Source organism: Symphalangus syndactylus, chromosome 23, assembly GCF_028878055.3.
Source record: "Symphalangus syndactylus isolate Jambi chromosome 23, NHGRI_mSymSyn1-v2.1_pri, whole genome shotgun sequence".
Lineage (NCBI taxonomy): Eukaryota > Metazoa > Chordata > Mammalia > Primates > Hylobatidae > Symphalangus > Symphalangus syndactylus.
Window position 1 is genome coordinate 21,380,160 of NC_072445.2, and position 14,868 is coordinate 21,395,027.

Sequence of the window (14,868 nt, forward strand, 5' to 3'; positions counted from 1 at the left end):
TCCTTTCCTGCATAATTACATCAAAATAGAAGGATATTTTATAACTGTTTCTAAATTAAGAAAAATTAGTTCAGTCTTTTGTAGACAACTATAGTAACTTCCTGCAAATTCTCATGTTACTAGTTATTGCCCTGTGTAGTCAATCTTAATTTTTAGTCATGTGCAATCAATAACAAATCAATATCATTATAAATTAAAGCATGAGGCTCTGTTTTCTTATTTATCTTTCAGACTCTGCTGAATGATTACCATTTTACCTTAATTGTATTTTAATACCATTTATTTAGTGGAATTCTGAAATATCTGCTGATTCTTAGCATAGATACAAGAATTTTGATAGTGCTTTTTCTTCAGTTGTTAAACATCTGAACATAAACATTTCCAAGGTGGTTGGCCTTGCAGATTACCTTGTAAGGATTTGGTACTGTGTAAATATGTTAGGGGAACAACTTGGCAAAGAAGGAGAGCATTACATTTGAAATCAGATAAGGGTTTGTGTCTGTCTTATGACCTCAGAAAGATCATTTAACTTCTTGAGTTTTATTTGCTGCTGGTGAGAAAGTGGTTAAGAAAAAAAAAAAAAAAAAAACAGGTAATATTGCTGTTCTCAAAGAGCTTACATTCTTGGAAAAGAAACTGTTATTTAAGGCCCGGTGCAGTGGCTCACGCCTGTAATCCCAGCACTCTGGGAGGCCTAGGTAGGTGGATCACCTGAGGACAGGAGTTTGAGACCAGCCTGACCAACATAGTAAAACCCCATCTCTACTAAACATACAAATTAGCCGGGCATGGAGGAACTTGCCTGTAATTCCAGCTACTTGGGAGACTGAGGCAGCAGAATCATTTGAACTCGGGAGGTGAGCCGAGATCTGCCATTGCACTCCAGTCTCTGCTCCAAAAAAACAAAAGAAACTGTTATTTAAAAAGTGTAAAATATTAAACATGTACAAAGAATTACAGTGTTATGGGAGCACATAGCAAATGTTTTAACACTGTAAAACCAGAAGACCCTTCAGAGATTGAATACTTTTTTTTTTTTTTTTTTGAGATAGACTCTACTCTGTTGTCCTGGCTGCAGTGGTGCAGTCACAGCTCACTGCGGCCTTGACCTCCCAGGCTCAAGCAGTTTTCCCACCTCAGTCTACTGAGTAACTGTGACTACAGGTGTGTGCCACCACGTCTGCTAGTTTTTGTATTTTTCTTTGTAGAGATGGGGTTTTGCCATGTTGCCTAAGCTGTTCTTGAACTCCCGGGCTCAAGTGATTTGCTCCCATTGGCTTCCCAAAGTGCGGGGATTACAGACATGAGCCACCATGCTAGCCTAGAGATTGCATGCTTATTACTATGGTCAATTTGATTTAACCCATCTATGCCTAGTGTCCCATTATTGGAATGCTAAGAATGTAGGAGTTATTACTATCCTGCTGTTCAAGGTCATTGCCAAGGTCTGATTGCAAAAATTCAAAAAACTGCAACCTCTGGCATAAATGGGTTAATAGTTAATGAGCATTTAATCACATTTACTTTAATGTCTTTGAAATTATGGTGTATAAATCCCTGTAGTACGAAATATTCTACAGTAAAGAAATTTTGTTTACATACATTTCCCAAATTGTAATTGTAAGGCTATTAATAATTTTTATAGAGTCCCCTTATGTCTCAGTCTATTAACTTTCATAAGCTGTTGTCTGTCAAGTTTGGGGAAACCTCTGCTTTTTGGATTACATCATCCTTTGATTATTTTCATAAAATAAAAACAGGTTGTCATAAAAATGAAACAGATTTTATGACACTTAGACCAATTCTAGGGTTCTATTTGTTCTTTGTTTCTCAAGGAAATACAATGTCCAGGGAATATTTGCATATTATATATACTGCTTTCTAGCATTATTGCCTGAAGGTGGACGGTTTCAGCGGTTCTGATGATGTTGAATTCTGAAACTGCTTGGAGACTGGGGGACAAATAACAGTTTTATGTCATACAGCTGAACCTCTGTATAGAATGTCTGTGCTGAGGGAGAATTTTTAGGCCCACAGGAGGTTTTTTCATGACCTCTGTCCATAGTAAAATCCATTTACAACTTTCTTTCACAATAGGGAGCTATAAAGGGATAAATTTCTTAAGTAGAGGTTAGACAAAGAGGTTGAAGGTTCTGAATATTTTTTCACTTTATCTTCTAATAGGAAAGGATACAGTAAATTTTGCCTTTCGTAAGAACACTCTATGTAAATTCTTTTCTCTTGTAAGAAGGAAAAATCATTATGCAGTTGGTGCCAGGAAGCTTAGGCCTTTTTTTCCTAAGGATCTTCCATAATTTGTTTTTAAAGTACATGTGCTGCAAGGACTAAATTGGTCATTTGGTGTCAGCTAACATTTAAAACAGGATGCAGGTTGTTTTTGCTTTTCTGTTTTCCTGTCATTTATGTATTATTTTATGTTTATGAAACTTGATGTTTTTTTGTTACTGTTTGGATCGTATCTCTGGTTCCCAAAATAGATCACTTATTTAAAAGTGGCTCATTGTATTGTTACATAGTAGCAGGATACAACTAACCAGTACTATTAATATTAATTAAAAAAACCCAAAACCATTGTATTAATGTAAGGTTCATAGTGTAAGCACTGCAGTATATATGTTCAGTTTAAATCCCTGTGTGCCAAGACAAAGTGAATCTGTGTATGTGTTGAATTTTGTCTAAGCAACTACAAAGGAGAGGTTCAAATAAGTATAATGATGTTGAGTATCCAAAAACTGGATTGGACTAGTGAGCTATTCTTCTCTAGTCTCCAGCATATTGGCTTTTTTGGGGTAGTAATGAAGCCGTCAAAACTTTTGCTATGATCCATTGCTAAGCGTGCTAGCTCATTTCGTAAAACAAGGAAGTACTAGTTTTTTTTAGAACAAACATAGAATAGTGTTTCTCAGGAAAAAGTTGATTACCGTAAGTTGCTAAAGTCAGAGAAGAGAACAAATGTACATTTCTCGAAGCAAAAACAGGTTGCAAGTCACATTACTTCTGACACCGTTGTAAAATCAGCCACAAAGATAATGGTAAAATATTGTGTTTAGAGAGTAAATGATTGACGTGTTTCAGCATCAGAATGTTAGCAGTCAGCGTGGAATATTGGTAGATGTTTCACTTTACATTTGTAAGAAACTGATACCAGCTGAAATCTCTTGGCACACGTGAGGGAATACATAGTGTTTGCTAATTGTATTTTCCTTAGTAGTGGAAACTCATGCTACAGCAGAAGTGATTTTTCATCTAGTTAATTATTTTGAGTGTAAAAGATACATTGAGATTGATACTGATAGATCACTAGTGTTTATACTGCAAGGGATGATGTTGCACATGAAATGTTAGTTGAAATAATGCCACTCTACACATTACTTCACTCCCATAAAACATTTGGGTAGCAAATAGTATGCTTTCTTATTTTGAGTCAGTGCTGAAGAAAATAGTAACATTCTGAATGCTGTCAAATTATGTCCACTGATTATGCATCTTTGCAGCATACCTTTTGAAAAAATGAGCATGTCGGTTCATGGTGGCTCTTTGACATTGAAATATTCTGACTGATAAGGAGAAAAAGACTCACTCAAATGACTAGATCATCTTGGGGTTAGAACACCCTACCCTCTTGAACAGGGTAGGCTGTTCTAACTTTCTATTTTATTTGGAAAATTTTAAAATATCTAGAAAAGTTGAAGGCATAATTGTGCAGTGAACATAGTATACCCTTCACCTACATATGCTGTTAACATTTTGTCACATTGGCTTTATATACATATACCTTTTTAATGGAATCAGTTGAAAGTATGCTACAGACATAATACTTTACCTCTGATCACATTATCTTTTTCTTCATGATAGTGATAATGAAGATTTTCTAAAATTTTGAGTGTCTTAAGTAGAACATCTCAGCAAAGTAGGCGGTATCTTGAACAGTTTGAGCCTTTCACTTAATGGCCTAAGCATTACGATTTTTTTATTGCTAAGGATGAGAATTTTTTTTATTTTTTTTTGGATACAGAGTCTCAGGCTGGAGTTCATTGGCACAATCTCAGCTCACTGCAGCCTCAGCCTCCCCAGTAGCTGGGATTACGGGAACTTGCCACCGCACCTGGCTAATTTTTTCTATTTTTAGTAGAGATGGGGTTTCACCATGTTGGCCAGGCTGGTCTGAAACTCCTGGCCTCAAGTGATCTGCCCGCCTCAGCCTCCCAAAATGCTGGGATTACAGGCCCAAGCCACTGCTCCGGACGAGAAAATTTTTTAAAAAGATTCAACTGTATGAATGGCTGATTGATACATATGTCATGTATTCATGTAATGAATATTTCATTACATGAAAATGATGTATTCATTCATCATTCATGTAAAATGGTCGAATCAGTGTTTCTCATAACATTTGATTATTTGCTTATTGAAGAAATAAATTGATTTTTATTTTATTTTATTTATTTATTTTTTTGAGACAGAGTTTCGCTCTTCTCACCCAGGAGTACAGTGCCATGATCTTGGCTCACTGCACCTTCTGCCTTCCAGGTTCAAGGAATTCTCCTGCCTCAACTTCCCAAGTAGCTGGGATTACAGGTGTGTACCACCACACCCGGCTACTTTTTGTATTTTTAGTAGAGACAGGGTTTCATCATGTTGGTCAGGCTGGTCTCGAACTCCTGACCTCAGGTGATCCACCTGCCTCGGCCTCCCAAAGTGCTGGGATTACAGGTGTAAGCCACTGCGCCTGGTAGAGAAAAATTTATTTTAAAAATTGACTAGTTAAATAAACTTTAATGCTTTAATAAAACCTGAAGATATTTTTTCCAGAGCCAACTGGAACCAAAAATTGGGTCAAAAATCCTTTTGCTGTTATTTCTGAAGTTTTAGCATTCAACTTCCCACTTCTTATTGGGTATGCTCTTATTTTAGCATTTGATGGAAACATTAAAAACAGTCTTCAGTGAGAAATGGTTTCATTATTTAAGTGCTTTGTTTGATCTGAATATTTACATCTATTTTTCGGACATGAAATACCTAACTATTCTTGATGACCCACATTTATAAATTAAAGATTTTCTGTTTTATTAGAAAAAGAACAAGGGCAGTAACCTTACTGAGTCTGAAATTTCACACAATTTGGTTTTGTTTTTTTAAAATACTAAACATGTAAAGTTTTCTGAAATTTTTGAACTCTTGTGTGTCAAATGCCTTTATATCTGTGAGTAGTATGATCATGAGAAATAATACTGGTCTAGGCAATTAATTAAATCTGCCACATAAAGCTGGGTATGGATGATGATTCAGAATTCACAGTCTAGCAGGGGCAAACATCAAGTTACTATAAAATAGAGATGATAGTCATAATTTTCTCATAGGCTATAAGAGGTATTAACATGTTAATTATAAGTGCTTGATAAATGTTTACAGTTATTCTGGTGTTTTATACTATTTACTCAGAACTGTATGAGAGACATATGTATAGTGATAATTTAGATGAAAAGGTAATTTTGTACTGGGGTTGTCAAGCAAAGTGTATTGAAGCTCTTTAGTTAGGACATACAAGCACATGGAGATTGGGAGAATAGCATTCAAGGAAGAAATGTAGCCTTTGGCAGACCCACAGAAATAAGCAAGTATATGGTATTTTTGGGGAGTAAAAATCCAGTGTGACTAGACTGTATGAGCTATGTCAAAGTACTATGTAATCTGTAAAGGAGACAGCATACTATAGTGGAAAGATAGAAGGCTTAGAAGTGGGCATAATAGGCTGGGCGCGGTGGCTCACGCTTGTAATCCCAGCACTTTGGGAGGCTGAGGTGGGCGGATCACGAGGTCAGGAGATCGAGACCACAGTGAAACCCCATCTCTACTAAAAATATAAAAAATTAGCCGGGCGTGGTGGCGGGCGCCTGTAATCCCAGCTACTTGGAGAGGCTGAGGCAGGAGAATGGCGTGAACCTGGGAGGCGGAGCTTGCAGTGAGCTGAGATCGCGCACTGCACTCCAGCACTCCAGCCTGGGTGACAGAGTGAGACTCCATCTCAAAAAAAAAAAAAAAAAAAAAAAAAAAAAAAAAAAAAAAAAAGTGGGCATAATATTCCAGAAGTGGATATAATTTTAGTTTTGCCTCATTTTAGCGATGTGGTCTTTGATGGATTATTTAACTTTTTATTTCCTTTTTTTCTCATTGGTAAATGAGATAGTGAGTGTTAATGCTTTGTTGTGTGGGAGATGTGAAGAATTTAGAATAGTGCTGGTACATGAAAGAAATGCAATATGTCCCCGCCTGTGCTGTACCTCCTTTATTCTCTTCCTTGTTAGTAGCTTTACTTATATAATGATTTTTAGAAGACAATTTTTGTACAATTAATTTTTTTGTAGAACTGGAAAGTATTAAAGGTTACTTGTGATAAGAAAATACTAATAGCTGAGTGTGGTGTCTCACACCTGTAATCCCAGTACTTTGGGAGGCTGAGGTGGGTGGATCACTTGAGCCCAGGAGTTCAGGACTAGCCTGGGCAACATGGCAAACCCCGTCTCTACAGAAAAAATACAAAAATTAGCCCAGTATGGTGGCGAGTGCCTGTGGTCCCAGCTGCTTGAGAGGCTGAGGTGGGAGGATTGCTTGAGCGTGGGAGGCGGAGGTTGCAATGAACAGAGTTCTTACTACTGCCTGGGTGACAGTGAGGCCCTGTCTCAAAAAAAAAAAAAAAAAAAAAAAAGAAAATACTAGTTACAGTTTTTTTTTTTTTAAATGGACTTAATTTCATGTATCCTTTTATTGACACCTCTCCTCTTTTTTGTGCTTAGCATGGGTTCTGATACATTATAGAAATTAACATTTATTGACTTTGTGCAGTTCGAAATGTGAAAAATCTCTAAGTCCCCCCTTAATTGTGTTGGCAGTTAAATTAATGGATGGATTCAATATAGGCAGTCACCTCAATTTATGAGTGAACCCTATTTAAATATGAAATAATGTGGAATTATTTTTTCTTTTTAAAATAAATGACTCATAGTTTGTGGTAATAATAGCTATTTAGATGTTTTTATCTAATGTGACTGCTTCCTTTGATTAAATGAATCTTTTTTTTTCTTTTTTTGCAAATGATTCTGTTAATACAAACTACTTGGGAAAAATTATGCTTAGTGTGAGAGGAAGAAATAAAGCTCTTGGGTAAAATATAACTAGGCTGCTCAGACTTCATTGACTTGCCTGAGTGGGGACTAATGAGTAGTCCATTTCACCTTAAGTCCAATTTTAAGAGATATTAAAATTCATGAAAAAGAAACCACATTTTAAAAAAGGTCTGAAATTACCAGAAAGAAAGGATTTTATTTTTGTAAGAGCTCCTTGAGCAAAATAGACATTTCTTTTCAATAATATGGATTGTTTGCCTCTTGTCTATGAAGTGCTAACTGCAAATAATACATTAATGAACACAGTTTCTCAAGGTCACTGGAACAACTTACAAAGGTATTTAGGGACTCTATATTTCAAGAGATGAGAAGTTTTCCTATAGCACACAAAAAACTATTTAAATTAATTAAAAATTTACCATGAGGTCTGGTGAAAGGTGAAATGTGAAAAATTTTACTGTGAACTCTAGGTTAGTTAAAAAATTATGGTTATTGTTTACTTTCTTCTTCCTTTTTTTTAATTTTTTGAGATGGAGTCCTGCTCTGTTGCCCAGGCTGGAGTGCAGTAGCACGATCTCAGCTCACTGCAAGCTCTGCCTCCCAGGTTCATGCCATTCTCCTGCCTCAGCCTCCTGAGTAGCTGAGACTACAGGCACCCACCACCACGCCCGGCTAATTTTTTTGTATTTTTAGTAGAGATGGGGTTTCACCGTGTTAGCCAGGATGGTCTCCATCTCCTGACCTCGTGATCTGCCTGCCTTGGCCTCCCAAAGTGCTGGGATTACAGGCATGAGCTCCACGTCCAGTCTGTTTGCTTTCTTTGGCTTCTTTTATTATAAAAACCACAATAAAAAATCAGATACAAATTATTAATTGCTTTAGGAAGGGGAAAAAACTTACGCAGATGTAACTTTCTTATTTGGAGACTCAATTATTTTATTTACTCGACGGTTATGTCTGTTTTGTACCTTTCCATGCTATTGGTTGCATGTAATGTGCTTCTTTTGTTGTTTTGGGGGTGAAGTTAGATTACTTTTTGTCTTGATGAACAATTTCGTAGATCCACAGAATGTCAAAGCTGAAGTAACTGTAGTGGTTTTCTAGTTCCGCATTGTAATTTTATGGCCCAGGAAATTGATTCCTAGAGAATTTCAGTGAAATAACTAGATAATGACAACTGTATCAGAACATAAGTCTTCTGACTTCCAGTACAGCTGATATTTCTATTATAGCATGACGTCTTTCTTTACAAAGAGTTTCTTTGGAGATCATGATTTGATGCAGTGAAATTCTGCCTGTCCAGATTACTTCTTAGGATTCTCCTTTGTTGTCCTCTCTCCTTAGAATCCTTGTATCACCAAATCCTACTTTGTTAGTAAAACTGTTTTCCTTGCTCTAGAATATCTGCCACATCTGTCCCACCTTCTTGTATCTTACTCATATTTCATTGTATAACTCTGTTATTTCTTCTTTGAAGCCTTCCATATCTGCTCCAGTTCAAACCTGTCCTTTCTAATTTTTGAAATATTTGTAGTTTATATTAAATATTTTACCCTCATTATGTATTCAAGTTTTATCACTAATTTTTTTTTAGTGTGCGTGTTTTCTTCTCAAGTTCTGTTCTTTAAGTGTGTGTTTAAATTACTAAGAAAAATCTTGTTAGGATTGTTGGTGATAGGCTATTGATGGAATGTAGACACTCTTGTGATAATATTGGTTGACAATGATGCCATGTAGTTAGACCTAGATATTTATTAATTCATTCAAATATATGTATCAGGTACTGCTGTGGTTTGAATTATGGTTCTTTCCAAAATTCATGTTGAAATTTAATTTCCATTGTGGTAATAATAGGTAGGATCTTTTTGAGAAATGATTAAGTCATGAGGGCTGTGCTCTCATGAATAGGTTAGTGCCTTATGAAAGGGCAGGAGGGTATTAGCTTAGGTCCTTTTTTGCCCCTCTGACGTGTGATGACATAGCAAGAGGGCCCTCACCAGATATAAAGTCTGCTGACAGTTTGATCTTGGATTTCTCAGACTCCAGAAAAGTGAGAAGTAAATTTGTACTATCTTCATTACCTAGTCTCAGGTATTTTGTTATAGCAGCACAAATAAACCATATCAGATACCTAGAATAAGCCAGGCCCTATGGTAGGTGCTGGGTGGATTGCAGAAGCGAATAGGGGGTGGTAAGTACAGGGTGCTAGAGTAGCACAAAAGAAGAGTATTTAATTTAGAAAGCTATTTGTGGCTGGGCGTGGTGGCTCCCGCCTGTAATCTTAGCACTTTGGGAGGCCGAGGCGGGTGGATCACCTGAGGTCAGGAGTTTGAGACCAGTCTGACTAACATGGTGAAACCCCGCCTGTACTAAAAATACAAAAATTAGCTGGGCATGGTGGCGCTCGCCTCTAATCCCAGCTACTCAGGAGGCTGAAGCAGGAGAATCACTTGAACTCGGGAGGCGGAGGTTGCAGCGAGCTGAGATTGCGCCACCGCACTCCAGCCTGGGCAACAGAGCAAGACTCTGTCTCAAAAAAAAAAGAAAAAGAAAAAAGAAAAGAAAAAGAAAGCTATTTGGGAGTGTCTTCTAAGCTGAGAAGTGAAGATGAGTTGAATGTGGGCTTCATAGATGAAAGTAAATTTCCTTGACAAAAGAAACAATACATTTAAGTGTGAGATGGAATAGGGTATTCCATTTTCAAGGAATTAAAGATCAGGGTGACTGAATTATTGGGTACAAGATCGAGAACCACCTAGGGATCTTGTTAAAGTGCACACTCTGATTCAAAATTCAGTCTGCTAGGGCTACTGTAATAAAATACCACAGACTTAGTAGCTTAAACATCAGATTTATCTTCTCACAGTTTTGGACGATTAGAAGTCCAAGATCAAGGTGCTGTCAGGATTGGTTTCTGGTGATGCCCCTCTTCTGGCTTGTAGAGGACCACTGTCTCCTTGTTTTCTCCTTTGGTCTTTCCTTTGTATTGGAGGGTTGGGGAGGGCAATGGTGGGCTGATGTCTCTCCCTCTTTTGTAAGGATATTAGTCCTATCTCATTAGAGTGTTACCCTTAGGACCTCATTTAACCCTATTTACCATCCCCACAAAGGCACTATTGCCAAACACATTGGGTGTTAGGGTTTCAATATATGAATTTTGAGGGAACTTTTTATTCAGTCCCTAGTAAGTAGATGTGGGGTGGAGCTTGAGATACTACATATCTCACAAGCTCCCAGGTTACACTGTTGCTGCTGGTCTAAGAAACACACTTTGAGCATCAAGAAGTAGTCAGCTATTCCTGGTCATCTACGCGTAGCTGCTTAGTGATTCACTTTTGAAGATGGGAGTGAGTCTGAGTTCTCAGTTCTTAGAGCTTGAAAAAGGTTGAGAACACAAGCGTGAATGGTTATAAATGATCATTTCTGAATAAATGAAGCTTGTTTGAAAAGCTAAAGTAAAATTATCTTCACATAAATGAGTTTCATTTTTAGCTGTCTGAAAATAGTTATTAAAGAAGATAAAAGAAATTTGAAATTTGTACATCTTACTGCTTCTTTCTACAGTCATAAAAGTACTAATTTTAAGTAGTATTCCCAGACTTGACTAGGGAGTAGTCTGAAAATCACTAGCCTAGAGGACTTGTCTATGATGAATTTGTTGTGCCCAAACTGCCTTTTATTGTTGGTTTTTTTAGTCTCAAAAATGGTAATGGGTATTTGGATATTTTGCTTTTGTGTAAATGGTGGGATAAGATGTATAAACAGATTTTATTGCGTGAAGCCTTAATATTTGTAGTGTGGGGCTTGGGGTAAAAAGCTAACCAGGGCTGATTGTGATTAGCTGTTTAGAATGCTCATATGTTCTGTTTTTATTTATTTATATAAGTCCTATGACTATAAACATGGCATGTAAATATACTGTTTTTAAAAATGATCTTTCTTAATCTAATTTCTTATTATGTTACTTTCTTTAGAGACCAAGAAGCGTCAGTGTAAAGTTCTTTTTGAGTACATTCCACAAAATGAGGATGAACTGGAGCTGAAAGTGGGAGATATTATTGATATTAATGAAGAGGTAAGGAAAAAATGTGTTACAGATAAAACGGCAATGGTAATTGATGCTGTGGATTTTAGAAAAATTAATTGTAAGAATATTAGTCTTTTGTGAGAACTGTTGTCACTTTTTCAAAAAAATGGTATAGAGTTTCTTTACTCATCCTTGCTGTATTTATGTATGTATTTATATTTCCTGCCTTTAGGAATAAAAATGCCCACTTAAAGCTAAAAATTAATGAAATCTAAGTAGTTGAGAACATAAACAAGCCTTTTCTTTGATTCTGAATTCACCATAGGCAAAAAGCAGTGAAATAGAAGGAATTTTGCCTTAGAAGGAATACAAAGCAAAATCTTTTTAAAAGCTTTGCCTTGTTTGAATTATCACATTCAAATATTAATAAAAATACTTTCCTACATTTTGATATCTTAGAATGGGATTTTAAAATATTTTAAAAATAGATCATGGACAGGAGGCAGGACTAAATTGCAGCTCCCACTGGGATAGACAGAGCAGCATGTGGAGGCTCACATCGTGAACTTTTGCTCCAGAACGACTGCAGGAATACGTTAGGAAAGCCGAAAGAACGCACAGACCCTCTGAAGGAAGCCAACTGCTCCTGCAGGACCTGGGAGACACCCCAAATGCTCAGTTGCAGCAATATCCGCCCAAGGAGAGTCTGAGATCAGAAATGCCTAGCCCTGCCTGCACCTAATGGTCTTTCCCTACCCACCCTAGTAACTGATGACAAAGGGCATATACTCTTGGGAGTTCTAAGGTCCCGCCTATCACCTGTTCCTCCCCATACTACATAGCTGATGCTCTCTTGAAAGTGCCACCTCCCAGCAGGAGACCAACCAGCACAAAAATAGTGCATTAAACAGCCAGAGCTAAGGACCTTCACAGAGTTCATTTCAATACCCTGCCTGCCAGCCCCAACCACCACTTCCACCAGAGCAGGTGCTGGTATCCACGGCTAAGAGACCCACGGATGGTTCACATCACGGGACTCTGTGCAGACAACCCCCAGTACCAGCCTGGAGCCTGGTAGACTTGCTGCGTGGCAGAAGAGAGATAATCTCTACCGTTCGACTCTCAGGAAGCCACATCCCTAGGGAAAGAGGGAAAGTACTACATAAAGGAGCACCCCATGGGACAAAAAGAATCTGAATAGTCTTGAGCCTTACACTTCCCGCTGACAGAGCCTACCCAAATGAGAAGGAATCAGAAAACCAACTCTGGTAATATGACAAAACAAGGTTCTTTACCACCCCCAAAAATCACACTAGCTCACCAGCAAGGTATCCAAACCAAGAAGAAATCCGTGATTTACCTGAAAAAGAATTCAGAAGGTAAGTTATTTAGCTAATCATGGAGGCATCAGAGAAAGACGAAGCCCAGTTTAAGGAAATCAAAAAAATGATACAAGAAGTGAAGGGAGAGATATTCAATGAAATAGATACCCTAAATAAAAAATAATCAAAACTTCAGGAAACAATGGATGCACTTACAGAAATGCAAAACGCTCTGGAAAGTTTCAGCAATAGAATTGAACAAGCAGAAGAAAGAATTTCAGAGCTTGAAGACAAGGTTTTTGAATTAACCCAATCCAACAAAGACAAAGAATAAGAAAATATAAACCAAGCCCCTAAGAAGTCTGGGATTATGTTAAATGACCAAACCTAAGAATAATTGGCCTTCTTGAGGAAGAAGAGAAATCTAAAAGTTTAAAAAAAAATTTGGGGGAATAATCAGAAAAACTTACCCGGCCTTGCTACAGACCTAGACATCCAAATATAAGAAGTTTAAGAACACTTGGGAAATTTATCAGAAAAAGATTATTGCCTGGGCACATTGTCATCAGGTTATAATTGGCTTTCCTGAGGAAGAAGAGAAATCTAAAAGTTTAAAAAACATATTTGGGGGAATAATCAGAAAAACTTCCCCGGCCTTGCCAGAGACCTAGACCTCCAAATATAGGAAGCTCAAAGGACACCTCGGAAATTTATCACAAAAAGATTATCACCTGGACATTGTCATCAGGTTATCTAAAGTTAAGATGAAGGAAAGAATCTTAACAGCTGTGAGGCAGAAGCACCAGGTAACCTATAAAGGACAGTCTATCAGATTAACAGCAGATTTCTCAGCAGAAACCATACAAGCTAGAAGGGATTGGGGTCCTATCTTGAGCCTCCTCAACAAAACAATTAGCCAAGAATTTTGTATCCAGCAAAACTTAACTTCATAAATGAAGGAAACATACAGTCTTTTTCAGACAAACAAATGCTGAGAGAATTCACCACTACCAAGCGAGTACTACAAGAACTGCTAGAAGGAGCTCTAAATCTTGAAACAGATCCTAGAAACACATCAAAACAGAACCTCTTTGAAGCATAAATCTCACAGGACCTATAAAACAAAAATTAGAGGTTAAAAAGCAAAAACAAAAAACAAAAAAACCCAAGGTATATAGGCAACAAATACCACGATGAATGGAATGGTATCTCACATCTCAATACTAATGTTGAGTGTAAATGGCCTAAATGCTCCATTTGAAAGATACAGAATTGCAGAGTGGACAGGAATTCAACAACCCTCTGCTGCCTTCAAGAGACTCACTTAACACATAAGGAATCATAAACTTAAAGATGTAGAAAAAGATGTTTCATGCAAATGGTTAGCAGGAGTAGCTATTCTTCTGTCGGACAAAACACACTTTAAATCAACAGCAGTTTAAAAAGACAAAGGGACGTTACATAATAATAAAAGGCCTTGTCCAACAAGAAAATATCACAGTTCTATATATATATATGCACCTAACACTGGAGCTCTTTAATTTATAAGACAATTACTAATAGGCCTAAGAAATGAGATAGTAACACAATAATAGTGGGGGACTTCAATACTCCACTGACAGCATTAGACAGGTCATCAAGACAAAGTCAACAAAGAAACTGAGTTTAAACTATACCCTGAAACAAATGGAGTTAACAGATATTTATACAACATTCTACACAACAACCACAGAATATACATTCTATTCAACAGTGCATGTTCTTTCTCCAAGATAGACCATATGATAGGCCACAAGTAAGCCTCAGTAAATTTAAGAAAATTGAAATTATATCAAACACTCTCTCACACCACAGTGAAATAAAACTGGAAATCAACTCCAAAAGGAGCCTTGAAAACCATGCAAATACGTGGAAATTAAATAACCTACTCCTGAATGATCATTGGGTCAGAAATGAAATCAAGATGGAAATTAAAAAATTCTTCTTACTGAACGACAATAGTGACACACCTTTCAAAACCTCTGGGATACAGCAAAGGCAGTGCTAAGAGGAAAGTTAATAACCTAACTTTTATCTTAAAATTTTGTCAACTTAAAAGTTGATGCCTACATCAAAGACTGTGAAAGAGCACAGACAGACAATTTCAGGTCACCTCAAGGAACGAGAGAAAGAAGAACAAACCAAACCCAAACTCAGCAGAAGAAAGGAAATAACCAAGATCAGAGCAGAACTAAGTGAAATTGGAACAAACAAAAAATACAAAAGATAAATGAAACAAAAAACTGGTTCTTTGAAAAGGTAAATAAGATTGATAGACCATTAACAAGATTAACCAAGAAAAGAAGAGAGAAAATCCAGATAAGCTCAGTTAGAA

The 14,868-nt window shown here is 37.1% G+C and overlaps 1 protein-coding gene across 2 annotated transcripts in view; it reads left to right on the top strand.

The window, feature by feature from the left end:
* CD2AP (CD2 associated protein) overlaps positions 1 to 14,868 on the top strand; it is a 163,115-nt gene that overhangs the window by 62,039 nt on the left and 86,208 nt on the right. For both annotated transcript variants that reach the window (XM_055264843.2, XM_055264844.2), the window contains exon 4: positions 11,120 to 11,220. In XM_055264843.2, the coding sequence (XP_055120818.1) occupies positions 11,120 to 11,220 (101 nt within the window). The remainder of the gene's footprint in view (positions 1 to 11,119; positions 11,221 to 14,868) is intronic.